This window comes from Phyllostomus discolor, chromosome 3 (genome assembly GCF_004126475.2).
Source record: "Phyllostomus discolor isolate MPI-MPIP mPhyDis1 chromosome 3, mPhyDis1.pri.v3, whole genome shotgun sequence".
Lineage (NCBI taxonomy): Eukaryota > Metazoa > Chordata > Mammalia > Chiroptera > Phyllostomidae > Phyllostomus > Phyllostomus discolor.
The window spans coordinates 208,618,524-208,646,050 of NC_040905.2; the positions used below are offsets into that span (position 1 = coordinate 208,618,524).

Here is a 27,527-nt window from a genome sequence, read left to right on the forward strand (position 1 = left end):
CCCTACATTCATGTGCTGAAGCCCGAGCCCCTAGCACTTCAGAATGTGGCTGCATTTGGAGACAGGGACTTCAAGGGGTAATTACAGTGAAATGAGGTCACTAGTCTAGGCCCTGATCCAGTGTGACTGGTGTCCTTATAAAAAGGAAATTCGGACACAGAACACGTTCACGCTCAGAGGGGGACTTGGAGGGGGACTGGGCGGACCCGGGGAGAAGGCAGCCCGCAGCAGGGCAAGGGGAGAGGCCTCGGGAGGAAACAAACCTGCCGGGACCTCAATCTGGGACTCCCAGCCTCCAGCATTGAGACGAAATTAATGCTGGAGGCATTAAATCTCTTATTTAAGCCACCCAGTCTGTGGAACCTTCTCATGGCCACCAGAGCCCGCCAAGACCCGGACCCTGGGCTGAGACCTCGAGACCTCACACACATTCCCTCCCCTCTCGTCCCCTGAGGATTGGCTGTTCTCAGCCCCACTTTCCCCAGTGGGGAGAGCGGCCCGGAGAGGCAGCTTGCTGGCTCAAGAAAGCACAGCCCCAGGCTCAGACCCCAGACCCGGAGACTTCCTGCAGAGGGGAGAGGGAAGGGGGTGGGGGCAGGGTGGGGGGAGGGTTAGGGTGGTCCTCAGGGTCAAGCTGAGAGAGGAAATGGCATTCCTCAGCCCTGGGCAGCAGACAGGAAGAGGCCTTGACCTCTGCACCCCAGGCCCACCCCGAGGGCTCAGCTCGGTGCCCCAGCTGCCACTCGCCACCCCCAGCTGCTCCAGGAATGCAGGATGTGAGGGGGGGCCTGGGATGAGCTGGCGTCCACCCAGCCCGGCCTCCTTCCCCGCTCATCCCCCCACTTCCTGGCAGCCCCCTGAGCGGAGCAAGCAATTCCAGGCTCCACAGATTCCGGGCCCAGCCTCCGAGCTGAAGAAGCAGAGAACTTTCCCACAGTCCTCTGGGTGGGGGAACGGCTCCTCTAAAACCAGCCCCATCGGCTCCAGAGCCCCTCCCGCCAGGCAGCTCTTCCCCACCGCCCCTCCTTCCCAGGGCACAAACACCCAAGGGGTGGCCCCCGGCCCCCCAGCTGAGCACTCGCTATGTGCCAGGCACCGGCAGAGTCCGGCACAGTGCTCTACCACAGCCAGCTCATTTATTCCTCCGAACCACATTACGCTGTGCACAAGGGGACCGGAACGTGACTGTTCTCCACCTGGTCCTGTCCCCGCCCTCCACCTGGCCTGGGGTCACCCCACCAGGTCAGCCATTAGCCTTGGAAACCTGAAGAGGGTGGAGCCGGGCCAAGCTGGGAGTGGGGAGGTGGAGAGAAGGAGGGAGGGGAGGGACGGTGCCCGGGCCAGGCAGCCAGAGCCCAGATGGCCTCCACCCAGTCCTGGCCTCACGGCCCCCGGGGACCTGGGAACAGGAGGCCCTTTGTGGGCGGCAGGGCGCAGCCCAGGTGGCAGGGGTTGGCCTGACTGAAGACCTGGTTCCTCCGCCTGGCAGATTCCAGACGGGCAGAGGCGGCTCCGGAGAGCGGTGAGGACGAGTGGGGTGAGCTGAGGCACCGCCTCCGCCTCTGTGTGGAGCTGAGTCCAGGTGGGCCGGCCGCCGGGGGGCGGGGGGGGCGGGGGGGGGGCGGGGGCGGGCACAGGTCCCTAGGAAGGCAGTTTGGGGTCCTGGCCTGGGTTGTTCCTCCCTCAGGGCCCTCCCCTCCTTTCAGGGGACAATCACGGGCCTTTCTGATCGGACTCCTCGGAGCCCTCCCTAGAAGGCTCTCTCGGCCCCAGCGTCCCCTGCAGCCTCGTCGCAGGGCCCCAGTTCAGGGCCCTTCTAAACTGCTCCTGCCTCTGTCTGGCACTCTCCCGCCTGCCCTGGAGGAGGACTCATCCCTGGCTTCTCAGCTGAACCATCACCTCCTCCCGTCCTGATCCACACCCTACACTGGACCAGCCCCTCCCCGCACACTCACACCCTCAAGGCGCCTGGAGGGGGGGCTCCCTCCCCAGCACCCAGCACAGCTGGGATCCATCACCCTGGTCTCATCTGTTTCACATCTGTCTCCCCCCCCTCCCCCCCCACCACCACCCGGCCACCAGCAGCCCGGGCCGGAACCACGTCTTCCTCCCTTGTTGCATCCTCAGCACCCAAACACTAAGACCGTTATCGAATGAGTGAGTGAGCTGGGCGAGACCTCATGACTTCACCGATGAAAACCCGGAGCCCCTGAGGGAGGATGTGAACTTCCCAGACCACCTAGGGGCGGTGGCAACAGGACAAAGTTGCATAATAATCGAGTTTTTTTACAAGCATTGTGTTGGTTCTCAGTGAGATCTCACAAACCCCATGGACTCAGAGGGGCTCTCCGTTTTTGGAGGCTCCCAGAGGTCAGCTGGTCTCCTAAGACCATGTCGTTAGAATGTGACAGACTTGGGATTGTGACTCCGTGATCCAGGGTCCAAGGGCACAGCGATCCTGCCCCTGCCCTCTGACTTTCTTCTGAGAGACACAGAAATGTTTCCACCAAGGAGAAGTTGAAGGGCGGCATCCCAGTGGCGTCTTACAAATCCACAAGGAAAAGAGAACCGTTCATAGAGCAGAGTTGTCACACCGCACTCAGCCAGTAGGTGTCGCCATTCAGCACACACCCCAGGGGATGCCCCTCACCCCACTGCCAGCGACCTGGAGACCACTCACCATTGTTGCAGTGCCGGACGCAGTCCTGCAGGACAGCCTGCCACTTGTCCTGCTCGGCTTCCGTCATCATGCAGAAGTAGTAGTGACGGGCATAGGGATGCCAGAGGATGAGCGGGAACTGCGTGGGGCACTTGAGGATGGGGGCGGAGCCCGACTTGGGTGTGGTCCCTGTGGAGACAGTGCCCGCTGAGCTGCTGCCCCCTGCAGTTCTCCTGCGCCCCTGAGTCTGAGGACCAGGCTCAGGCCCGAAGAGGGTCCGCCTGTCCCGAGTGGCCAGCAAGCAGTGGGGCGGCAGCCTCCTCTCCTGCCGTGCCCTCCACAGCATGGCTGAAAGGCGCCCCGACATCCGTCTAGGCCCATTTCTTAGAGCTGGTAACTCGCCCACTCCCTCTTGGGGAAGGTTCCAGGCTCCGTGTGGGAGGCACAAATAACGCGGGGTCAGAGCCCTCAGGTTCAAGGGCTGAGCATTACCTTCTTGGGTTTCCCTTCAAATTTTGGTTATGGAAGCCAAAGTGGGGTTCGAATGTCCAAGGGGGGAGGGAGGCATGGGGGGCGGGGGCAGAAAAAATGAACGGGGACTTTGCTGTCTCTATTTTGCCTGCATGGATACTCCAGATCGGGGAGATAAGGTGGTCCTGGGCTGTGACCTCGCCCCTGCTGTCGGGAACGAAACAATGACAGCTCTTCTCTGCGCCCTGGCTCCGTCTGCGTCCCCGTGCTGGGCTCGGCCCACGCGGACCTCACGGGGTCCGCACAGGACTCCGAGGTCAGTCCTCTCCGGGCCGGGCTGCCCGGGCAGACACAGCAAAGCAAAGCCGGAGCGCGAACTGGACCCCAGAAATGCCGGCTCCCACCCCGCCCGCAGCCACACGGAGGGGCGGGGCTTCGGTCCCAAGTCCCGACTAGGGGCCTCTTTCGTTTCCCAGGGATCATCCGAGGGGCAGACGGGCTGCTGTAAGTCTCCTGGGGGTCTGTGACAAGGCGGGGGTGGACGGGTCCCCGAGAACAGGGCCTCAGGAGCACAGGACTGACTCAGCAGTTTACACTCGGGGCCGCCCAATCGCCCCCTCCCGGGAGTCTCTCAAGGACGCAGGAAAGGGAAGCAGCGACAGTGAGGCCCCGCTGCTGGCTGTGTTCGGAAGCCTCGGGAAGCAGGAAACAGGCCCAGCCCCGCTTCTCTCCCTGGCCCCGGGGCCTCCCCTCTGGGAGGTGTCAGGGGAGGCCGGGCACCTGCCAGCAGCTCCAGGTCCCGCCGGCCTTCCCGCAAACGTGGCGCCTGGAGCTCCAGGGTCACGGCCGCCCTCTCCCCCCACCAAGTCCCGGGCCTGCGCGGGGTACTTCGGCCTGGGACGGGTGCTCCCTTACCTGGTAGAGAGTTGCCGACCAGCTCCAGGTACTGGTCCACGGAGGTGAGGATTTTGTAGCCTGCGCTGTTGATGACAGATCGGGGTGGGACCTGCCGCTCATAGGCCTGCGGAGAGGGCAAGACAGACAGTCCCTGAGGATGTGGGTACTGACCCAGCCAGACCCCATCTCTCCCGCGCTGGCTCCGGGACCCCGCCCAGTACTGCTGCCCAAGGCGGGGACAAGAAGAGGGGCAGGAAGGAAGGGAGGAGGAAGAGAGATGCAGGGAAGAGGAAAAGAAGTCCGGCCAACACGGACACTACAGTCAACATGGTTTAGCCCGCACCAAGGCTCTGGGTTCAAATCCCGCCCCGCCGAGGACGAGCTTCCTCCACCTCCTGTGTCTCGGTCTCTCTATCAATAAAACCGGGGGTAGAACGGTCCCCACCTCACTGAGTAGCTGCATAACCCACATAAAATGGTCAGCGCAGTGCCCAACACTGCAGGGGCAGTAGGTGTGCTGATGTCCTTTTCATCGCTACTGTCACTACTGCCTCTCATCACCAGCAGCTACCACTGGCCGAGTGTTCTCCACAGACCAGGTGCTTCATTTCACAGAACCTGCACAGTCCAACAGGGGGCGCCATGACAAGCCCCAAGTTCACACAGCTGGTAAGAAGGGGCAGGGGACGTGATCCTGGACCGTCAGCCTCCAGAGCCCAGGGTCTCTGCCTGTTACCCTGGACTGTCCGCCAGCTCCCCAGGTTCTGAGCACCACATGCGCCCCCTGTGGAGGAGAGTTAGGTCTGGGCGCTGCTCTCTTTCACCAGTGGGAGAAAAGTGGGTCTGTCTGTGGCAATAGCTCGTACAGCAGGGCTGCCATGCTGCACCCTGCCACTAGGTGTCACTACTCAACATAGCTTTTTGTTTTTTTCTAAGATTTTGTTTGTTTATATTTAGAGAAAGGGGAAGAGAGGGGGAAAGAGACGCGGAAACATCGATGTGCCATCGGCCGCCTCTCACAGGCCCCAAACTGACGACCTGGCCTGCAACCCAGGCATGCACCCTGAGCGGGAATCAAACCGGCGACCTTTTGGTTATGGGGAAGACACCCAGCCCACTGAACCACACCCATCAGGGCTCCACACATTTCTTGAGCGTAGCTTCAACCTCTCTGGGGTTGAGATCATTGGCCAAATGTGGTCCCAGATCATCAACCGCACCTGAGAACTTGTTAGACCCGCAAACTATTGACCGAAGTCCAGCCGTGGGTCAAACCGGGGCAGGACCAGCAAGCGCCCTGGTTTTCAGAAAGCCTTCCAGGCCATTCCAACGGAATTCCATCTGGGCCGGAACCGCTGCTGGCCCGGGGCAACAGGCGGCTCCTGACTCTGTTCCTCTAACACTGACTTGCCCGGAGACAGAGGGCTCCAGCCTGCGCTCTGGCTGCTCCGGAGAAATGTCTGGTGGAAGAATTTGGGTCTGCGTCTCGACCAGGTGGGGCTGCCTCCAGGACCCAAAAACTCTCGGCAGGACCCACCGTCCTGCGGCAGTGCCGGGAACCGCAAGGGGGGAAGTCGGGAAGGAAAAAGATAGGACCCCCACCCAGGTGTAAGCAGGTGAAGAGCGAGGAAGGCAGGGGCCAGAGGAGGCTCGGCCAGCAAGGAAGCGGGGGGGGGGGGGGGGGGGGGGGGGGCCTGGGACTCTGGGGAGATCTGGAAGGACTTGAGAGAGATTCGACGGGGTGGGTCGAGCTAAGGAGCTGGTTGTGGGGGCACCGGAGAGCGGGATGCCTGGATGCATGGAATTTAGAGAGGGGACCCTGAGGAAGCGGGTGTGGGGAGGCAGGAGGGTCCGAGGTTCTGCTTTGGCCCTGTAGACAGTGGGTGGCGGGGATGCCAGATGACAGCTGAGGGTGGAGGTCTGGAGTGTCAGGTTTAGGAGTAGGGGGCTGGCCATGGTGACCACTGTGAAGGAAACAGCGGTGGAGGAGGAGGGAGGAGCCTCGGGGGAGGGGACGACCTGGATGGGGGCTCAGTGCCAGGCACCGAAGCCAGACGGGGCGGCGGCCTCACCACTTTGTTCTCGTAGAGGACCAGCCCGTAGTTGTGGGGCACGAGGCTGAAGCGGTTCCTCCACTTCTTGCTGTCCTCCTGGTACTGGAAGAGGTTCCCCGAGAAGATGATGCGCTCGTCCAGCGGCACCTGGAGGGGGGAGAGGGTGGGGAGTGAGGCCGGCGAGACAGCGGGTCCTCTGAGAAGGTGACGGCCTGGGCTGCAGCGCCCGTGCGCTCACCCAGGGGTGCCTCGGAGACAGGGCCGCTGCTCACCCGCTTGGCCAAGGAGGACGGTGAGGCTCAAGGCCGAGGGGGTGCAGGGATGGCGGCACTTGAACCCAGGCCACGCTTCACGATTCAGAACCCGGACAGGACCCCACTCGGCCCTGTTCCCAGTGGGCTCGGTCGGGGCCGGGCCGGGTCTGAGACTTTCTCTGCAGGGCAGTCACTCCAGCAAAGGCCCCAGCCCCTGGGCAAGTCTCTTCCCAGCAGCTCTGGGCCTCAGTGTCTCCTCAGAGCAGCAAGCACTTGACGAAGGTGGCTCCAGAGAGCCTCCCCAGCCCCGGCAGCGGACACGGGATGGCCTCCACGAACGAGCGTGGGGGTGCAGGGGGACCTCAGTCCAGTTCGACGTTTCCCCAGCGTCCTGTCAGACCGCTGACCAGTGCGAGCTGCACCAACACCCAGACCGTCCTGTAAAACCCCGACTTCAACCCCACCTCTCTGGCTCGGTGTGACCTCAAGCCTGTCCCATCCCCTCTTCAAGCCTCAGCTTCCTCTTCTGTAAAATGGGCCAGCGACAGCAGTGACTTTCGGGGATTCTGCGAGAGGACGCGTGCAAAGGCCACGCAGGCAGCGGGCAGGAAGTGCGTGCAGGGCATGCAGCTCACATCCCGCCGAGCGGCCCTGACCGCTGTTGGGGTTACTCGGTCTGGGTCAGCGTGCCAGCTCCACGGCTGGCTCACTGGGGAGGAGCAGGGGGCGGCCATCCTGAGAGGGTGCTTCCAGAGCAGACGGGCACCAGGACACTGCAGGAAAGGAGACACAGGCCGAGAGGGAGCGAGCTTACTCCTCCAGGAGGGGCAGGGGGGCGGGGAGATGGGGAAGTCTAGGGTTCCTCCCCTTCTCGGCAGCTTCTATCTGTTCCACAACAAATATGGTGGTGCCCTTTGCAAAAGAAACACGTGTCCTAGGTAATAATGGGAGGAAGCACTGTACAAGTGGTACCTAACCCTTCCTAGCTTCCTTGCTCGGCTCCTGGGCTGCCTGCAGCTGCGGTCGGGTGTGCGGGGGCCCTTGCAAGCGGCCCCCCAGGCCTGGCTCTTCACACGCAGCCCCCACTTCCCAGCAACCTCCCGGCTGCTCCTCAAGGGGAAATACCAAAACACTCTCAGAAAATGAGGGCCCATTGTGCTTAAACAATGGGACCCCGCAGACTGCTTCCTACCCAGGGTTAAAAATATTTACAGGAAAAGAGAATGATTCCCCCTACCACCGAGCCACCCCGCCACCCCCACACAGTGGCTTTGCCCAAGTCACAAAGCTGCTGGTGGTCTATATTTAGACCAGGGCCAACTCTCAGCCCACCTCTCAGTCCCCAGGTCTTCTGGGAAGAGAGCAGAGAGAATTCTCCGGACACCCTGCTGAGAGCCCGGCTGGCCCCGGGCCCTGCTGGGCAGGAGCCGCTCCTGGGGCAGTGGGAGGCTGCGGCTAAGGGCAGGCCTTCCCAGGCCCAGTCAGGGCTTGGCCCCCTGCCCCCTGCCCCCTGCCCCAGTCCACCCCCAGGTCCCGGGCAGCCCGTAATGGGTGGCTGGTTGGGGGTTTGGGTTTTATTTTTAAGACTTTCAAATGGCAGGGTCGTGTTGTGTTTCCATTGGAAGGTCTGCAGGAAATGAAACATAAGCGACAGCCCAGCCAAAATATTTTGGGCTCTGCGAAGCTCTCCAAAACGGCGGCGGGACTCTCTGGGGGGGGCGTGGTGACGGGGGAGCACACAGACCCCGGCTCCAACAGCCGGGGTTCGGGTCCCAGCCCCCCGCCCACACCGGGGCAAGCTGGACAAGTGACTGGACCTGCCAAGCCTCGGCGCCCACAGCGGTGACGTGGACACTGTCGCAGCCCCTCAGACAGCGCGGAGTCGCGCCAACTGACGAACTGTGCCCGCTTGAAACACCTGCTCTTTTTTCATTTGTTTGTATTATCACCACTTTTTACTGTATTATGATTTTTATCATTGTTCCTTATAAAGACAACTATTGGTGTGATGAGGAGGAGGAATATTATCATTTCCACTACTGTGGTATCATTACTGTGACCTCACACCGTGATGGCCGGGTCCTGGAAGGTGAAAGGGGATCGCGGCTGATTTCTCTCGACTCGTCTTGCTCACGTGTGAATTCTGTTTTCCGACAATGAATACACACCCGAGTGCGTATATGAGTAAAAGCTCGGTGTCGTCAGCCAGCCCCCCACCCCCTTCTATCTGGGGTTATTGGGGCCGGGACCCCTGTGACATTTCTTTCCAAATAGGGGACGATTTCAGCTCTGCCCGCTTGAAGCGGCTCACCTGCCTCCTTCCCTATCACACAGGTGTGCACCTGCCAGACACTCGCCCTCTGTCTGCAGGGGGTCAGGCGGTTGCCACAACACCAGGAGACTGGGCTTTTCTGGGTCCTAAATCAAAGTGCCCTGCGATGTTCCGAGCGGCCCTGACACACAGCCCTGAGCGACCCTCCACCCCAGGTAGGCTGGGAGTCGAGGTGGGAAGAGCCTCTGGCTGGGAATCTGGAAGATGGCTGGTGTCCTGCCTCCACCACCCTGCGCAAGCCGTTTCATAACAGGCTGCAAGGGGGGACCCCAAACAGGGATTTGTGATAGGGTCCAGAAGAGCTAGGAGGTAACTGGCTCCACACCACAGGGCCACACCTGCCCAGAATGCGGGCAGCTGTGGCCAATTGTGGGAGGAGCCGGAGATGGGGCTGCAGAGGAAGACTGGTGCTGGGATTTAAACCCAGGCGAGGCAGCCATTGGGGGTCTTTTCGGTGACCATTCAGCTTTAGAAGTGCTCCCTTTTGCCACGTGGATGGTGCCGGGAGCCTGAACCACGGACTTCTACTTCTTCCTGAGATACGGTGCCCCGGACTGGGCAGAGGGAGAAGGAAGGACTGTGTGCGTTTGTGGGTATTCTAAAGAACTTTGGTCTGTATAACTTTTAAATAAATAATAATCCCTTTCCTTTTCACTGGTCTCTGGTATTAAGAGACATCTTTCCTCTGGCGGCGGGCAAAGCGAACCTAGTATGGGGGAGGAACCCCCAGAGAAAAAGGGGGTCTTTTTATCATTCAGCCCCACCCCCCGGTGTGGTCTGTAGCCGTTTTAGGTGACCCAGCTGGGACGATGACTGTCCGTGGCAGACCGACCCCCTCACGTGTGGGAGAGTGAGACTTGGGAATCTCCCCGGTCTCTGAGAATTTCTCGGCACTCCTCCTGAGGGCATCGGCCGCCTGATCACGCCCAGGAAGGTGGAAAGGAAACGAAACGGGGAGGGAGCAGAGACGTGAAATGGTCTGGTTGAAACTTGTTTCCGAACACCGTTTTGGAATAATGGAGCTGTGGATAATGGTTTGGTTAGCGTGCTGCTCCCAGGTTGCCCCTGTCTGCTCACGTACAGTTTCGGGGAGCCCAGGGGGCACTAAGGGAACCTGTCCTCGGTTTTGGGGAGGAAGCAAACCCCTGGGCTCTGTAAGCCGAGCCTGCATGTATGGTGGGGATCGGACAGCAAGCCATGTGGGTGCGCCGCCATTTTGGGTAAAATGGAGGATGAGCCACGTGAGTGCCCCACCGTGGAGGACGGGACATGCATGCGTGTCGCCATCTTGGACGACTCAGCGTGCGTGGGCGCTGCCATCTTGGGTGACGGGTCACGTGAGGGCTCCGCCATCTTGGAACTGGGCCAGGTGATGGGCTAAGGGCTCTCTTCAGTTCATGGGCTGTGTGTGGCTGCTGTGTGGGCACTGCACCAGTCACAGGTTGTGAACCTGTGCAACCGGTTCTGGCAGGGAGGGCTCTGGTTCTGAAGGTCATGAACTAGGGTCCAAGGGTGAGCATATGATTTATAGGGTGTTTGCAAGGTTTAAGCTTCAGAAAGCTGCAGGACGTCCCTGCAAAACTAGGGACTTTTAGTGGAAGGTGCCTGTAGTGCTGGGGACTTTCGGCTGCCAGATGCTGAGTTTAAGTCCTGAGTTTAAGTATAGTCCTACCCAGTGTGGGAAAGGAACAGGGATTAAAAGTGAATTATGGTTAAGTCTGGATGGGTGAAACTATGTAGGAAAGGTTGTAAAAATTTTAAACCCGGGGGGAAGGAAACCTCAACTACTCGTTTTCTGGTTTTATGGGAATGTGGTTGCAGTTTGGCTCTGTTTCTGATCAGAAATCCTCTGCACCTGAAGACCTAGTTAAGGTCACCTGTAACCGGTTGGGGAGAGTGCCTTTGCTGCTTGGGACCCAGGAAGGGTCATTCAGAGCTGGTAAGTGTTTCAGCCTGAGGCTTGGTGTCCAAAGGCTGGTGACAACCAACTGACCTGGATTCTGTAAGGTCCTTCCCCTTACAGGAAGGACCCCTTCTGTGCTACATCACCCCCCTCCTTTCAGGGCACCCTGACCCAAGGGGAGGTAGGACAACGTCCATGTTCAGCTGGAAGTAGTTACAAGAAGATGAGACCTTCGTCCATTGTCCTTTATATGATTATAAGGGGTTGTATATCTGAAAGGAGGGATTTGTAACGGTGCAGCCAAGAGGGGGGCCCCAAATAGGGATTTGTAATGAGGTCCAGAAGGTGCTTGGAGATAACTGGCTCCACGCCACAGGGCCACACCTGCCCGGAATGCTGGCAGCTGTGGCCAATTGTGGGAGGAGCCGGAGATGGGGCTGCAGGGGAAGATTGGCGCTGGGATTTAAACCCAGGTGAGGCAGCCATTGGGGGTCTCTTTTGGGGACCACGGGTCTTTTCAGTGACCATTTGGCTTTAGAAGTGCTCCCTTTTTGCCACGTGGATGGTACCAGGAGCCTGAACCACGGACTTCTACTTCTTTCCTGAGATACGGTCCCCCGAGTGGGCAGAGGGAGAAGGAAGGACTGTGTGCATTTGTGGGTATTCTAAAGAACTTTGGTCTGTATAACTTAAATAATTCCTTTCCTTTTCACTGATCCCTGGTACTGAGAGACATCTTTCCTCTGGCGGCAGGCAAAGCGAACCTAGTACAGGGGAGGAACCCCCAGAGAAAAGGGGGGTCTTTTTATCATTCAGCCCCATCCCCTGGTGTGTTCTGTAACAGTTTAACAACTCAGCCCTGGGCCTTTGTCCATGCCATTGCCGCAGTCAGATTCACCTTCCCCACTGGGTTCTCAGCTGAGGTGGCCCTTCTTCCAGGAAGCCCTCGGGGTCCACCCAGATGAGGCCAGGCCCCCAGTGTCTGAGTTCACTCAGCCATCTCCTCGGGAGCGCCCACTGGACTGTGTAAACAGCTGCTTACTGTCTGTGCCTGGAGCGTGTGCGGGACCAGCAGGGGCAGCACGGCCCCAGCACCTGAGCTGACACAGTCCGTGTGCCCCGACACGGGCCTGCCTCTCTCTCTTACACGGTAACCCTTAGCATCAGCAGCAGCTCTCTCTCCCCCTCACCCTCCACCCACCCCCAGCAGCTAACAAATGCCCCCAGCACTTCCTCCTACGGAGAAGGCACCAAAGGGTGATAAACCCTCACAGCCAAGTCTAGTGCCACCAGCTCCACCCCTCTGGTCTCCGGGGAAACAGGCACATTTTCAGTCTCACAGGTTTGGGGGAGGGGGAGGGGTGGAGTGAAATGAAATGGAAACCCCAGTGCCAGGCCTCCTTCGCCGTCTGTCCACTCCACTGCCTCCCCTGCGCCCCCATGCCCACCTGCCACCCCCCACCCCATGCCCATGCCCCACTTGTCAGATGGGGAGACTGGGCCTTGAGGGCTGTCGAATCCACTGAGAGGACTGGAACCCAGGTCCCCGAGTCCTCTCCTGCCAGGCCCCGGGGATCCAGCCTCCATCCCTCCTATGACACTGGCCCCAGCCCCTCAAAGGGAGCTCCCAGCCCCTCCCCGGACAAATGCTGGCCAGGGCAATCCTACTACTAACCACGGGATCATGACGAGGCCAGTGACAACCGCGGTGTCAGCCAGCACGCACCGAACACCCTCCCTGCCCCAGGCAGCTGGTTGACTCGAACCTTTAACCCTCATAACCATCCTGTGCGGGAGGGCGCTGGTCTCATTTTACAGAGGAGTAAACTGAGGCTCCCCGAGGTGAAGCGATGTGTTCACGGGAGCACAGCCAACAAGACAAGGCTTTGGCTGGAGCCCAGGCCTGTCAAGATGACTCCAGAGCCCAGGTACGGGAGGGGTGGTGCTGGCAGGAGTCACCCACGGCGACAGAGGGGCCTGGACGGCACCGCTAGGCCGTCTGTCCAGAAGGTGGGCGGGGCCCCCAGAGACCGTCAGGGCAACCATGGGAAACTGAGGCCCAGAGGAGCGAGGCACTAGCTCGAGACCACGTGGTGAGCGATGTCAGGGCCCGCCCCGTCCCGGCGCTGTGCCTCTCACCTTCCGCCACAGCAGCTGCGCCTGCGGCGTCCCAGTGCCCTCGATCTCGTGGCGCATGCTGTTGAACAGGGCGACGCCATACTGGTCCTTATAAAAGTGGAGGAACTCCGTCAGGACCTTTCGGGTTTTCTCTGGAAGGGAAGGGCAAACAGAACCGTGAGGTCATCGTGGTCATTTCCACGTGCGGCAACCCCGCCCCAGGGAGGAGCCTCCACAACACCCCAAATTCCTGCTCATAAAGTTGTTCGCTCTGGTCAGCGTTGCATTTCTGGGCAGAACTGAGGGTTTCCTGCACACGCCTGGGTGAACCTCCGGACAGGGAAACGGGCCCTGACCCCCAGACAGAGACACCACCGGGGACCGAGGGACAGACACTCAGCCTCCCAGTCGCCAGTCAAGTGGGACCGGGGCCAAGATCCCATTGTCCCCAACAGGCCAGCACGTGGAGGGACAGGCACCTGACCCTGGGGCTGGGGGGCTGGGCACGGGGGCTGTGGGCACAATGACACAGAGTCGCAGGGGAGGAGACGGAGGGGGGCCCACAGGTGTGTGCATCGACACGGGGCAGGTGTCCACTCCCTGCCACATGGAGAAGAACGAGTCACAGCATCACACGTGGCCACCCCCTCAAGGAGGTGAGCCCTGTTCGTGCGCAGGGACAACGGTGCCCGGCCACTCACGGGGAGGGGGAGGGTCGGGAAGGACGCATTCCAGCCTGGGAAGGCGGGGAAGGGGGAGGGTCGGGAAGGATGCACTGCGGCCTGGGAAAGCGGGGCCTCCGGGCGCGGGAGCACGGGGTGCGGGGTCCCTTCCGCTCTCTGCTGTGCTTGCTGCTATTACAGCACAGGAACCCTTTCGCACGCACAGCCCTTCTCACGACAGGGAATGAGCGTCCTGAAGCTGGCGCGGCTGCCGGGCTGACCGCCGTGGCGCTCGCAGTGGCCGCTCCTTCCGCCCTCCGCCAGAGCGAGCGGTTTCCGAACAGAGACAGCGAGGGCCTCGGCCTCCGGAGCGGGCCCAGCGCACGCCGGACGCCCCACACTCGTGCTGCCAGGGCATCCCTATGTACGGACGGAGAAACTGAGGCCCAGAGCGGGCCGTGCCCCATGGCAAGGGGGCCTTCTCCTCGGGAGGGACTTCCTGCTGCCGAGTCCCGACCGGGGGTGTGTGCTGGCCCACTGTGCAGCGGCCTTTCTGGGCCTCGGTTTCCCCCTGCACACCCAGAGGACTGGACCCAATGATGGACAGGCCCCGCTCCCTTTGACGGTCTTGGGCTCCAGCTTTCAGAGACCAGGTCCGTTCTCCAAGGAGAAGGGGCTGATGTGACCCTGCCCCTCCCACAGCTGGTCCCTGGGTACAAAGGGCGCCTGGCCAGGACGGCATTGCATTCACTCCTCTCAGTGGCATTGTCAGGTAGGGCCACCCATTGTAGAGGGGAGAAAACTGAGACCCAGAGAGGTGAAGTCTTCGGCACAAGGTCACACAGCTAGCAGGCGGTGGAGCTGGGATGTGGCCCTGGGCCCAGGCCAGGGCATGGTGGCCGGGGAGGAAAGCTAATTGCATGGGCCACACCCCCACCTGGGTCTCGGGCCAGCCGCCCCCTGCACTCCCTCCGGACCAGCTCGGCCGGTGGAACCCCCTCCACGGGCACGGCCCTGCCTGTGCTCCCTTTCCCCGGAATGACCCGTGTCTGTCCGGCCCTTGTTTGGGAGAGAGGACAAGGAGAACCAATGAGGAATTTGCTGTGAATGCCTATTTTTTAAAAACCATAAACAACCAGAACTCTCTCAAAGGCCATGGGAATTGTTTTTGAAAAACGATGAGGCGAGATGGGGGGTTGGGAGGGGTGGCGGGGAGAGACAGGGAGAGGAACCGGGGCCGGTTAGGGAAGACAGGGTCCTGGATGACGACAATGTTGATAAATCACGCGAAATTCACCCTAACTCCATCCTAATAGTTACCGATGATTGCTAACCCGAGCCAGGGGTGGGCAAGTTTTACATGATCCCAAAGCATCTTCCAGAAAACCCTCGGAAGTCAGGGCTATTGTCTTCCCATTTTAGGGGCGAGGGGGCTGCCGGCCCCACAACGGGAAAGTCCAGTTCTCTGCCATCAGCCCACACAGCCTCGGCCGGGGTTGGTCCCGAGCAGCCTGGCGCCCGCGGGCTCACTCTCGGCGTGTGGGATGCGGAGCTCGGGCCCCCCAGTCCCGAGGTTCCTGCAGCCACAGCTCTGGGAGGCCCGAGCCAGCCCTGGTGCACCCGGCCTCACACACAGCACTGTTGCTAGAAGGGCCGGAACCTGCCCTGCCCCTCAGGGAGTCTGGCCCAGGAGGAAGCTGAACCGGGGTCCCGGCTGCAGCGTCAGCAGAGGCCAGACGTCGCATCCAGGCAGGGTGTGGAAGGCCAGACGAGGGAAAGGGACAGGAAGGGCAAGTCCAGCCAGGTGGGGGCCCAGGCATCACCCCACGGAGGGACCAGCGGCTCGGAGGCCCAGGTTGGGCGGGGCTATGGGCTGGGGAGGAAGCCAGCAGAGGCTGAGGAAGTGGCAGCCAGAACGAGGTGCCCCAGACAGAGCCAGGAGGCCAACGTGAAGCCGACAGACCCGAAACATCCGGGCTCAGGGGTGCCGGGGCGGGCTGGGAGGTGAGGAAATTCACGCTAGACCTCTCCCGCTATTCACGTAAGGCTGCGGGACCAGGGTCCAGGAGTGCAGGGCAAGAGGGCCGGGGAGAGGCCACCAGGCAGCAGTGGGGAGGGGACGGTGCAAGCAGACACTCAGGGGGCCTCACTCAGCGGAGGGAGGACACGAGGAAGCAGCCCCACGCTGAGCACCCCCACACACCGCGCACCCCCAGGTGGCAGCAGCCCCGGCCCCCACCCCCCATCCCACCCAGGTGCAACTGCAGGCACGCCTTGCCACCCGAACTCCAGAACTGTGCAGATCTGACCTGCTTTCAGAAAAACCCTTTGGGCCCTGGCTGGCGTAGCTCAGTGGATTGAGCGCGGGCTGCAAACCAAAGTGTCACAGGTTCGATTCCCAGTCAGAGCACATGCCTGGGTTGCAGGCCATGGCCCCCTGCAACCGCACACTGATGTTTCTCTCTCTCTCTCCCTCTCTCTCTCTCTCTCTCTCTCTCTCCCCCCTTCCCTCTCTAAAAATGAATAAAAATCTTTTTAAAAATTAAATAAAATCTTAAAAAATATATTAAAAAAAAACAAAAAACCCTTTGCTCCCTCAAATTCCAGAACCAGACTGAAGAGCGTGGGGTCTCTCGCTGCCCCGCCTTGCTCTCGGACTTGGGACCCAAGTAGATGAGGGTGCTTGTGTCTGTCCAAAGACTGACTGTGGCCTGGTGTCCATTCGGTCACCATCGGGTCCCCTCAGCTCACCCCTCGTGCCCTAGCACCCGCAGGTGCTGGGGGAGGGGGCCCCTCACCAAATGGTTCCTGAGGGCCTGCTCTGCTCCAGGCCTTACCGGACGGACGGGAAAGGCTGGGCGTGGGGTGGGGGGGCAATGGCGTTCCCTGAGGGGTCAAGGGGTCAAGAGGCGGCATTGCCAGGGGGCTGGGCAGCAAAGGGACGCCTGTGGGGGAACAGGCCGAGGGCACATTCTTGGGACGTGTCCTGAGACAGCCTGGGAGGGGCTGCCCCGTGCCGAAACAAGGAAGCACCACAGAAGGCCAAGAAGGAGGACTTTGGACATGGAGAGGCAGGAGTAGGAGGGGCCCGGCCCCTGTCCGTGACAAAGAGCCGGTGGCTGGGAAGCCCTGCACAGGGTCTCTGGCCAGAACCGCTACTCAGCACCCCCTCCCCCTCCTGCCTCCCTGCAGGGGCCACCTCCCCGGAGCTGCCACTCGGATTCCACCACCTGGATTCTCACGGTCCCGTCCCTGCCTGGGTGCCTGTGGGTGGTCCCCCAGGCCCCAGGCGCCCCTCGCTCCTGCACACCTGCCCACACTAGCTCCCCTTCCTTCCTTCCACAGCTGCCGGAGACACCACAGTGCATGGGTTTGGGATCTCGAAGACCAAGGCTCACAGCCAGCGAGGGTGCGGGTCTCACCTGAGCTCTCACAGCCAGACCCAGGCGCTCTGCGTTCAAGCAGCAGCCCGCTGACCCCCGCCCCATCCTGGCTCTGACCCCCGTTCACTGGGCTCCACAGGACGCCCCCTACCCCGGCCCAGGGGGCAAAACGGAAGCAGGCTGTGGCCCCATCTCCAGAAGCAGGGTTCAACCCAGCGGGGGGGTCCTCAGCCCAGGAACTGGGAGACCCACGCTTGTGGTAGGGATCCCGTTGCTGCTGGAAGCTACAGAGCCCTCGGAAGGGGGGTGCCAGCCTCACCTACCTTCCACACCCGCTCCCCCCTCCCTCCGCCCTGCACTGACACAGCCCTGGGTCCTGTGTGGGGGGGGGAGGGCAGTGGGACTGGGAGAGCCTGCCCTCCAGGCCCAGGTGCCCAGCCTCCCAGTGAGGAGCACGGGGTGGGCACTGGAGTACTGGTTCTGCCAGACCCCAGCCCTGCAGCTGCCCAGCTCTGCCAGGACCCCGGGCTCCCCGTCTGCAGAACGGGCGTCACAGGAGCCACTCACAGTGCTCGCAGGCCAGCGATAGCGGGTGGTGGAGCACCCGGGCCAGGCCTCCATCAACGTCACAACCAGTCACCGCGGTGCTGGGCCCGCAGCCGCAATGTGAGGGACTAGCATTTTCACTCGCAGGCATAACTTTTAACAGTTTGAAAAATCCGAAAAAAAAAAAAAAAAATGGCTTTCTAAAGAAACAACCAGGAAAAGAGTCACAAAATAATACAAACGACAAGTGTGGGTGAGTCTTCAGCAGATGGAGCCCAGACAAAGGGGAGCCCAGGCGGAGGAAGGGGCCGCCCAGCCAAGAGGTGGAGGGGGTGGGGGGGGGGGAAGCGGGCCAGGTGGGTGCCAGGGACACCCCAGAACTTGGGCTCCCAGCCGACCTGGGAGAGACCCCCAGCATAATCGTCTGCCTCAGCCAGTGCCCGGAGCCCGTCGCCACCCCCTTTGGCACCCCTCAGCCAGCACGACCCACAGACTCAGGAGGGCCTGAGACACACGCCCGGATTCTGCAGATGGCCCCGGAAACGAATGCACTAAACCAAGCCCTCCGTCTTACAGGCGTGGGAACGGAGGCTCGGAAAGCTCAGGGGCTCACGAAAGTTCTTTTCTCTCCGTCAGTCACCAAACACCTCACGTGCTGTTCCATGGGTTGTCACAGAAAGGGCCCACCCGTGGGGAACCCATTCCCTCACCAGCCCCCGAGGGCAGCCCGTGGATTCTGGGAGCGGGCCTGAGTCACGCCTCTCAGTGAGCTGGCTGGAAAGGAATCTCGTGTCTTCCATCCCTGGGTCTTACGGCAGGTCTGCCCCCAGACACCTGGAGCAGCGTCTGCAAAGCCCGTCCCCTTTGGGACCCTGAAGGGTGTGACTCAGGCACCTTCCCACCCGCCAGTCCTCCTAACTCTGCCCCCCCCAACTCCCACAGTTTGCCAGGTGTGCTGGCCTCCTTAGAACCTATACACACGTTCAACAGCAACTGCAAACAGATATTGTTACGCCCACTTTACAGATAAGGAAACTGAGGCTTGGGGAGATCCAGGGACTCACTCAAAGACACACAGCCCGGAAGGGAAAGAGGTGGGGCTCAAACCTGGTCTCACACCAAAGCCTCTTCCTCCTCCAGCCTCTCCCGCTGCCGCGCAATGGAACTTCCAAAGCCCCACCTTACGCTTTCCCGCTGGGCCTTTGCCTGGTCCCAAGAGGCAGGCAAAGCAGGCTTTACCATCCCCATTTCACAGATGAGGAGACTGAGGTTCAGAGAGGCAAAGTGGCTTTCCCAACACCACACACCATTGGCTACACTGCCAGAGTCAGCACGGAAGTCTGGGGTCTCCAGCCCCCACCCGGTCAGCGCTGGCGGGGAACCTTCACGCCAGCTGGCCCCTAACTTGTCCATCCTCCCTGGGCCTCAGTTGTTCCACTGATAAAATGGGTGGGTGGGTTGCTGTTGGCTCAGCTGATCTGAAATCTCAATGACGATCTAATCGGTGTTGTCCTGGCCCCAGGAGCTGACCAGGATGCTGGCCTCAGCACCTCCTCTGAGCTGCTGGTGAGTCAGCTCCGGGCGGACGATGGCCACAGTGCCCTCCCCAACACACACCCCAGGCCGAACAGAAGGACGGGGGTGTGGTGGGGGGACAGCACTCAGCACCACCCCCGCTGGGCATGCGTGCTCTGGGGTCAGGTCCCAGCAGCTCTGCCATCTACTAGCTGTGTGGCTCTGGCCGAGGCACTCACCCTCTCTGAGCCTCTGTCCCCATCCTTGCAAGGTGGCTCAGCAGTCTATGCCTGATGGGGTTATGAGAGGATCTGTGAGCTAAGGAAAGTGACGCACTTTACCCCGAGAAGGAGAAGACACGTCACCCATGGGGTCTCCTGCAAAGTGCCCCTTGTCTGAGGTTCTAGCCCAGGGAGGAGCCCTTGGGACAGAGGCCGGGCAGCCACCGTCCCCCCGTCCCCAGGGCCCGCACCAACAAACGGCAGCCAAAGCAGCCGGAAGGACGCTAATCTCTGATTTTCCAAACTGACAACGCTAAGGATCACGCTGCTTCCTGCGTTCAGATAGCGGAGGCTGGGCAAGACCTGGGCAGGACCCGGGGAGGCCCGAAGCCCCCCGAGACTCTGGGTGGGGAGGAGACGGGTACCGAGCCCACTGCTCACATGGGGAAACCGAGGCTCGGGGAGGAGAAAGTGCTTGTTGAGCTGAGAACGGGAGGAAGGAGAGTGGGGTCCTCGGAGAACGGGCTTGGACAGGGAAGCCCCTGGGGGGTCTGGAATGCCAAGCTAAGGGGTCTCTGTGCATTCTCGTGGCCCCCCCACAAGGCCCAGCACACGGCACACCTAAGCTAAATCTTTTACCTGGATCACCCCCACCCCCCAATCCTCAAGTCAATCCCCAATCCCCAGGGCCGGTGGCGTCATAGTGGAGGAACGTGTCAGACAAGGAGACGGAGACCCAGGGAACTGAGACCTCCCTCCCCTGGGAAGCGGCAGAGGCAGGACCTGACCCAGGCCGGGGACCCTGCTCCACGCTGACAGTGGGGTGCCAGGACGAAGAGGAAGACCTCCTCCAGCTGTGACCACAGCGGCTTTGCACCGACCCTGGGGGCTTCACACTCGCCCCAGCCCTGACGTGACCTGAGCGAGGGCACCGTGCCAGACCCGCTCCTGGCTCATCCGGTCCCACGAGCGAGCTCCAGGGGCGCGCCTCACCACCGGGCCGGCCTGGTTTCAGGGCTGAGATGAGAGATTTGCCGACTGAAACCGGGAAAGCAGTACCCCGTAGGGCGGGGCCGGCCCGGAACCTGTCCGCCCAGCTCCCCCAGCACAGGGGACCGGGGCCGGGGTGGGAAGGTGGGGGAGACGGCCCAGGACACCAGCCGCGCCCACTGCAGAGCCGTCCACCCCGGAGCGGGAGGGACAGCGGAGGCAGAATGGGGGGGCGGGGAGCCCGTTTCCCTGGGTGGCAGCGAGCCGGGGAAGCTGAGGTGTAGAGAGGTGTGGGCGCTGCCCCAGGTCCCGGGGGCCCCCAGGGCCTGGCCCGGGGTGCTCTACTTGACCACCCCTGCCACGTCCACTAGCCCACAGCAGCGATAGCTGCGGGCTCCGTGTCTCCTCCCGCCCAGGGTGGAGCTGCCCGTTTACACGCGTTATCCCAGCACTGTCCCCACTTCACAGACGAGGACACTGAGGCCCAGAGAGGGCGACCCCTCTCGGGACAGACAGGCGGAGGCTGGGTCTCGCAGGGAACCGGGTTGCCGTCTCAGCCCCGTCCTCCAGACCGCCGGCCTCCGGGGGCAGGGGCTCCACGCAGCGCTGGCCCCGTGGGTGGTCGCCGTCAGAAAGGCTGACGGGGCTCCTGCTCAGGGTCGGTAATCAGGGGGGACCCGGCACAGGCGGGTAATGACAGGTTCTGTCGGCCAGCCAGCGAGGGGGGCGGGCGGCCCGCCTCCAAGGAGAGCCTGCGCTCGCAGCTGGAGCTCTGCAGAGCCAACCCAGGGCGGGGGGGCGAGGGGGGGAGAACCTCAGTCTCCCACCCCACACCACGGCCAGTTCTCGTCCCGAAGGGGACTCGTCCCCAGGGACAGCGAGGGGCCGATCCAGGGTTACCCCGTGAGCATGGCCTGAAGACGGGGTGCGCTCAGAGCACCTGCAGGGCAATGACAAGCACCTGGGGGACCCCACTTTCGGGCCCAGGAGGCTTCCCACCCCCCACCATGCCCCGCTCCCCAGCACAAGGCCATCAGTGTGAAGTGGTCTTCCCAGCTCGGGGCCGGGGCAGCTCAGCCCAGATGACACCCGTAGTCGCTGCTCCCCAGACAGGCCGCTCTGTGCTGTGCCGGCCACGACCTCCAAATTCCCACCGCCTTGTCTCTGACCCTCCCCGCTCAGAAGTGTTCTATGGCTCCCACGCCTGGGGCTCCCCAGTACGCCCCAGGACCCTGAGCGCCCTTCCTTGCCGCAGGGCCCCGCACGGGCCGCTCTCCGGGGCGGGAACACGCCCCTCCCCACCACTGAGCTCTCTCCTCAGCCCTGCACCGCGCCCAGGCTGACGGGTGCCCCCCCCCCACTCTCCTCACAGACCCCTGCTGATCTCCCAGTGGGCCGAGGCACGTTCCCTGCTCGACTCCCCCTGGCAGCACCCACCGCATCTGGGACAAGGCCTGGCACACAGTAGGAACGGGAAGAAAGCCCAGCACGGGTGGCGAGAGGCCAGGATCTGGAGCCAGGGCCACCCCCCACAGGGAGACACCGCCCCCATTGAGCAACCAGCACCCCCACACACACACACCCCAGAGACTTCTCACTACAGAAAGGGAGGCTTAAGCCCAGCCCAGGGGCTGTGGCTGAGTCCCAGGGGTGAGAGAATGTGCACAATGCTGTCCCTTTCCCCGGGAAGGTGGCTGCCACCCACAGAGTTTCCCTCCCCGCGGGCCTCAGGCGACCTGCAGGGACCCTCTGCGGGGTCACCCCTTCCCCAGGGGCCAGTTACGAACAAGGGAAAACCTCTGGCCATAGATTCAGCAGCACTTCAAAGGCCCGATAAGGACAGCCCTCTGAGCGGGTGCCAGCTCTGTGGAGGGACTTCGGGAGGAAACCACAATGGCCAGGAGGAGGGCACGCTCCCCATCCTCCCGGGGAGCGGAGGAGGAGGAAACAAAAGCGGGGGGTGCGGTGCAGGAGCCTACCCAACGCTCACAGCCAGAAAGGCACAATGCAGGCTGGCGACACCCAGCGCTCCCCACGTGGGCCCGCACCCTGCGGGGCATCTCCCACAGCTGGATCCCTGGCGACAGCCCCGGGAGGTGGGGACAGGTGTCCCCCCCACTGAGGGACCAGAGCCCATGAGGCCCCTGGACCCAGCCCGCGGTCAGCCAGCAGTCAGGGGAAGGAGGGCTCTCCCAGCCAGGGCTGGACACCGGGGTCCGGGGCTGCGGAGGCAGCAGGGACAGCCACTCTCAGCACTCTGTGGCAGAGGCTCCCGCCGGCCTCCCACGGCCCCAGGGAGACCTCGGGCCCCCGTCTCACCGGGTTCTCGGCGCCCATCCGGGGGCTGGGCAAGCGGCAGCCCGAAAACACGTGGCGCTGAATCAGATCCAGGATCCACCAAGATCTCAATCTCACTTCCCTTCCCACGCCCCGCCTGCCCGTTTCCTACCTGACTCAGGTGCCGGCCACCTCCGTGCACTTGCCTCGGCTGTGCCTCCGCTGGAACCCCCTTCCCTGGGGTTCCCACACTCCCAGCCTTAGCCAGACTCTGGGCCTCACCCAAACACCGTCTCTCCCATCACCGCGTTTTGCAGTTGCCATTCGCACGTAATTATAATAACCGAGGCACGAGCGAATGCGTGAGACCCTTAGCCCAGTGCCAGGCACAGGGGCCGCCCCCTGTGTGAGCAATGACAGTCCACATTGTTTCATTTAACCCTCACCCGGATGTATTGTGAAACCCTTTTTTTAAAAAAGGATTTTGTTTATTTTTCGAGAGCAGGGAGAGAGAGAGAGGGAGAGAAACACCGATGTGTGAGAGACGCATCGATTGGTTGCCCCTCACACGCCCCCAATTGGGGGCCTGGCCCACAACCCAGACCTGTGCCCTGACTGGGAATCGAACTGGCCAACTTCCGGCTTGCGGGCCGATGCTCAGTCCACTGAGCCGCACCAGCCAGGGCTGGTGAACCCTCTTTTTTAGAGACGAGGAATCGGAGGCTCGGAGAGGTGAAGCCACATCCGCAAGGAAGAGCAAAACCGGGTCGTGCAGCCAAGCCCGCCCCTGCTCGCTGCCCTGCCCTGGCACCCGAGCGGTGTACAGACAGAACTCATGAGCGGTGTACAGACAGAACTCACAAGTCCCGGTGGCTCTGCGAGTCCCGGTGGCTCTGCGGGGGTGCTCCCCACTCGCCCGGCCGGCAGCTCCCGGGCTGGGGAACCGGCCACTGGACTGGAGAGGGGCCCCCTGAGACCAAGTCCAAGGTCTCCACTGCACAGATGGGGAAACTGAGGCTGGGGGATGCGGAAGGAGCAGCCGAGCCCCCACAGCCCCGTCGCTGGCCCAGCTCCTCGTGACAGCAGTGTGGAGAGAAAGCTCAGGGGAACTCAGCACGCAGAGTGGAAAGCTAGCTCTGCTCTTGGGGTCTCGCTGGGAACCCTCCCCCAGAGCCCACCCCCTCCATCTCGCCGGGCTCAAAGGTCACCTCCTCGGGACCCCCTCAAGGCCTGGCCCCACAGCCCCTGCTACCACAGTCCGCACCTCTTCTGGGCATTCTTTGCAGCTACGATTACTGTGTCACTGTGAAAGGTCCCTGTGACCGGGCTCCCCAAAGACAGAGACCTCATCCCACCATCTCCCCGTCACCCAGCTCCTGCCTGGCCTAGGTGGGTGCTCGCTAAACACGTACTGAGTGAGCAACACCCGATGGACGCCCATCCAGTTTCCAAGGCTGAAATGGCCAAGCAGGAGCTACAGGGGGGCTGAGCGGGCCTGGAAGGGAGACTCGGGGCAGGGGCTGGCCGGGCGTCCCCATCACGCAGGCAGCTCGGGGGCAAGGCGGCAGGCCCGGCCCGGAGGAGCCGGCCTGGATTTCTCACAAAGCTGCCTTTACAGCTCCTCTCAGTGAGCAAACACTGAACCACAGCGAGGCAACCCTGGCCTGCCGGGAAGGGGGGGTGCTCGGAGGCAGCGGGGCCTGCGGAGGGCGGGGTGGCTGCAGGGCAGGCCCAGAGAAATGCCCCGAACAAGGCAGACTGAAGACCCAGCCACCGGGGACTGCCCTTTCCCTTACACCTTGGAGGGAGGAAGTCGTTTCCCATCTGGACACAAACAGAGGGAAACAAAAGCCCTCTCATCCCCTCTGGCCCCTCCCTCCCTGCCTGGCTGGCAGCAGCCCCATGCCCACAGCTCACAGTTGGCAGCTTGTTCTGGAGCCTGGACCCAGGCGTCCCAGCTCTCTGGGAGCACAGACCCCGGCTGGGAAGGGTGGAGAAGGGATGCCAGGGCCCCCCTTGCAGCGTCCCCCACCCGGGGCAGGACCGACCTACCCACACCTCCCCTGGAGCCAGCGCTGTGCCTGCCACGGAGGGCACCGCGTCTGCTCCCAGGAGCGCATCTCAGGCTGGCTCCCTAGGCTGGCGTCCCGCACTGTGCCCTGACACAGCCAAGGCCACACCCCAGGCCAATGGAGCCACGAAGAAAGGGTCCACGGAAAGGACAAAGGCTGCCCCAAAGCTGCAAGATGCCACAGGAGGACCTGCCACCCGGCCCCGTGCACCCCTGCTCAGCTCCCCCGTCCCGCTGCCCCCAGAGAGCTCTGGCTGCGAAGCCGGACAGACACAGAGCAAAGCCCAGCTCGGTGCTTCGGAGGCCTCCCCTCTGAGCCTCGGTATCCTCTGGGCACCAGATTCTCCTCCTTGGGGCTGCTGGGCACAGAGGCGGCTGGTCTGGGCTACGGGCAGTTTTCTGTGGTGCGTTCCATGCCAATTAGTGGGGACCGGCAGAGGGACCCGTACAGCGGCTACATGTGGTGTAATCTTTCCGGGCCCCCCCAAGGTTAACTAATCAGAAAGGGAACACGGAGAGAGAAATGCCACTGAAGACTGGGAAAGCAAACACCCAACGAACCGCGTGCCCCGCTTCCCACGGGTAGACGTGGCTGAGGGAGTGGCCGGAGAGAAAGTGCTTGGAGCTCCAGGAGGGCAGGACGTGTGTATCTTGCTCTCCTGGTATCTCGTATTTATACCTTTTCTTCTCCTTATCTTATCGCATTGAGAGCCATGGAAATCCTCTAGGGTTTCAGCAGCAACCTTGCTCAGGCGTGATGAAGGATTCTGGGAGGGGCTGAGCCCCACACAGGAGATGCCAAGGGGAGAACTTAGCTCTCCCCCCACAAACAAAAGAGCCGGATAATTCCCTGGGAAAACAGACCCTGGGAAAACCGAGAAAGAGCATGCCAATGCCAAAGTGCGGCCTGGGCTGCAGCGACCCACCAGAGACAGAGAAAACTCCAGAGAGGGGTTTCTATCTAAGAGGCCCAGTGCGGAACAAACAGGTGGCCCTTGGAGGTAGAGAGCTCCCCGTCACTGGAGGTGTGCAAACACAGGCTGAAGAGCCAATGGGCAAAGAGGCTACAGAGAAGATTCTGTCCCAGGAGAGAGGTTTGCAGTAAAAACACAAACTTGGGGACCAGCAGACCTGGCTCTGCTACTGTCCAGGACTTCCCAAGCCTCAGTTTCTTCATCTGCAAAATGGGGAGAAAGATAGCACACACCCCAAAGAGCTGCGATGAGGACTAAACAAGGCAATGTGTGAAGGGCTTGGCGCTCTGCCCGGCTGTTGGCAAGAGCCGGGTACATGCCAGCTGCTGTTCTAATAAGAACCAGTCACTAATAAGTGCCAGTTTCTGTGGCCCAGCCCTAACGGAAAAGGACTAAACAGAGACAACCCCCCCCAAATCTCGTTACCCGAGTGCCCTCTGAGCCAACATCCTTTTCACTGAGTCCAGGCTACACGCATGCGCACGCACGCATACACGCCTGCAGGCAAGTGAGGTGGGGGCAGGGGGAGGGAGAGGTCAAGGGGGAGGGGGAGGGAGGAAGATGAACCAATATGAAAATTCACAGCGTGCCTGCTGCTGGGCCAGAGGAAACCCAATCTGGGCCGGCATGCCAGGGACTGTGAGCACGGTGAGGCCTTATGCAGAGAGAAGAGGAAAAGTTTATTCAAATAACAGGACTCCCGCAGCTGCCCTCTGAGCCAGCAGAGGACGCAGGCCCCGCCCCACCCTTGGGTCACCAGCTGCAGGCCTCCTCGGGCTCCAGAGGGGCCCGAAGGGGTGGGGTACCAGGAAGATCCCCTCGGAGGCCCCGCCAGCCTCGCATTCCTTGTCCCAGGTGCCCGCACGGCCCCATCTGTGCTCCACGGGAGCTGCTCTTGGCCCACAAGCCCAAGTGCTGGGTCCGCTTCTCGGCAGGGAGGGGGGTTGGGGGGAGCCCTTGAGGGTATGCAGAGCTCTGGGTCCCAGGTCTGGGCACTGGCTGCCACTGGGTGACCTCAGACAGGTCCCTCGCCCTTCCTGGCTCCCCACCTGCTCGTCTGTCCGGTGAAAGGGCTGGGCTCCATTGCAGTGGACCCTCATGGCCCTGACACCGGACCCTCCAACGGTGACACCGGACAACATGCCTTCCCCGACACAGCACCATATGGGCAGGCCGGAGCCCGCCGGCCAGGCTCGATCAGATTGCTCCAAGTCCCACCTGTCGACCTGGGGCTTGAAAGCGCTGTCCCCGACAGCCGCCGCCCCCTCCCCCATCCAGGTCAGAATCCCGTAGGTCATCAGCACAATTTCACTTTAATAATTAACTGTTTAGTATCCATTTCCCTGATGAGGGCAGGGACCCTGTCTGTCTCATGCATGATAGGTCCTCAGTGCCCAGCCCGTACATACGTGTCCCTGGGGGTGAGATGATGCCAGGGCGTCTCAGCTGGGTCTCCCAGGCACCGTAAGTCACGGAGAGGAGGACGGGGTTTCCAGAAAGGCCAGGTCAGGCCTGGGGACAGACCCTCCCCCACACCCCAGGGCCAGTGTCAGCCAAGGGCCCTCCAGTCCCAACAGGCTGCTTCCTGTACAGTCCGGGCCGGATCTGGAGCTGGCCAGGCCAGCTCAAGGTCACACATCAGCAGCAGGAAAAGGTCACCACCCCACCGCACAGGATCCTCAGTCTCCTCTCCCGGCGGATTCTGTCAGGCGATACAGCACCTGCAAGGGGCCCCGAAACCGGAGCTGAGCGGCCCACACCTGAGCCCCTGCTGCCCTCTCCGGGCATGGGCGGGTGGGGGCGGGGCCGCCACTCCGAGAGGCTTGGGTCCGCCAGACTCTCACATCACCCTGCTTCTGTGTCCGCCGTGAGAAGGAGACCCCAGCCCCACAGAGGGACAGACGGATCGGTGCCTTGAAAAACAACTGCCCCAGTGCGGTGCGCACCGGGGAGCTGCCGTCGTGGCCAGCCAGAACCACGGAAGAACCACCTGTTCCTGAGAAATTCCGGTTCCCCAAACACCTGCCCTCTCTCGGCTTTGGGCCTCTGCAGACCGGCCCCTCTGCCCATGACCCCACCCTCCTCCTTCTGGCTTTAGGCCCCACCCAGACACCTCATCCCCCAACACGCCTACCCAGCCCTCCAAATCGGAGATACTGCTCCCCGCTGGGTTCCCAAAGATGTCCTTACCCCCCGCCAC

General features: G+C 62.0%; 1 protein-coding gene across 2 annotated transcripts in view; it reads right to left on the minus strand.

The window, feature by feature from the left end:
• NIBAN2 (niban apoptosis regulator 2) overlaps positions 1–27,527 on the minus strand; it is a 50,843-nt gene that overhangs the window by 8,855 nt on the left and 14,461 nt on the right. For both annotated transcript variants that reach the window (XR_004902357.1, XM_028520435.2), the window contains exons 2-5: positions 12,710–12,840; positions 6,100–6,228; positions 4,046–4,151; positions 2,681–2,848 (exon numbers count right to left, since the gene is read on the minus strand). Coding sequence is in view for 1 of the 2 variants with exons in the window: in XM_028520435.2 (XP_028376236.1) it covers positions 2,681–2,848; positions 4,046–4,151; positions 6,100–6,228; positions 12,710–12,840 (534 nt within the window). In the remaining variant the exon portion in view is untranslated. The remainder of the gene's footprint in view (positions 1–2,680; positions 2,849–4,045; positions 4,152–6,099; positions 6,229–12,709; positions 12,841–27,527) is intronic.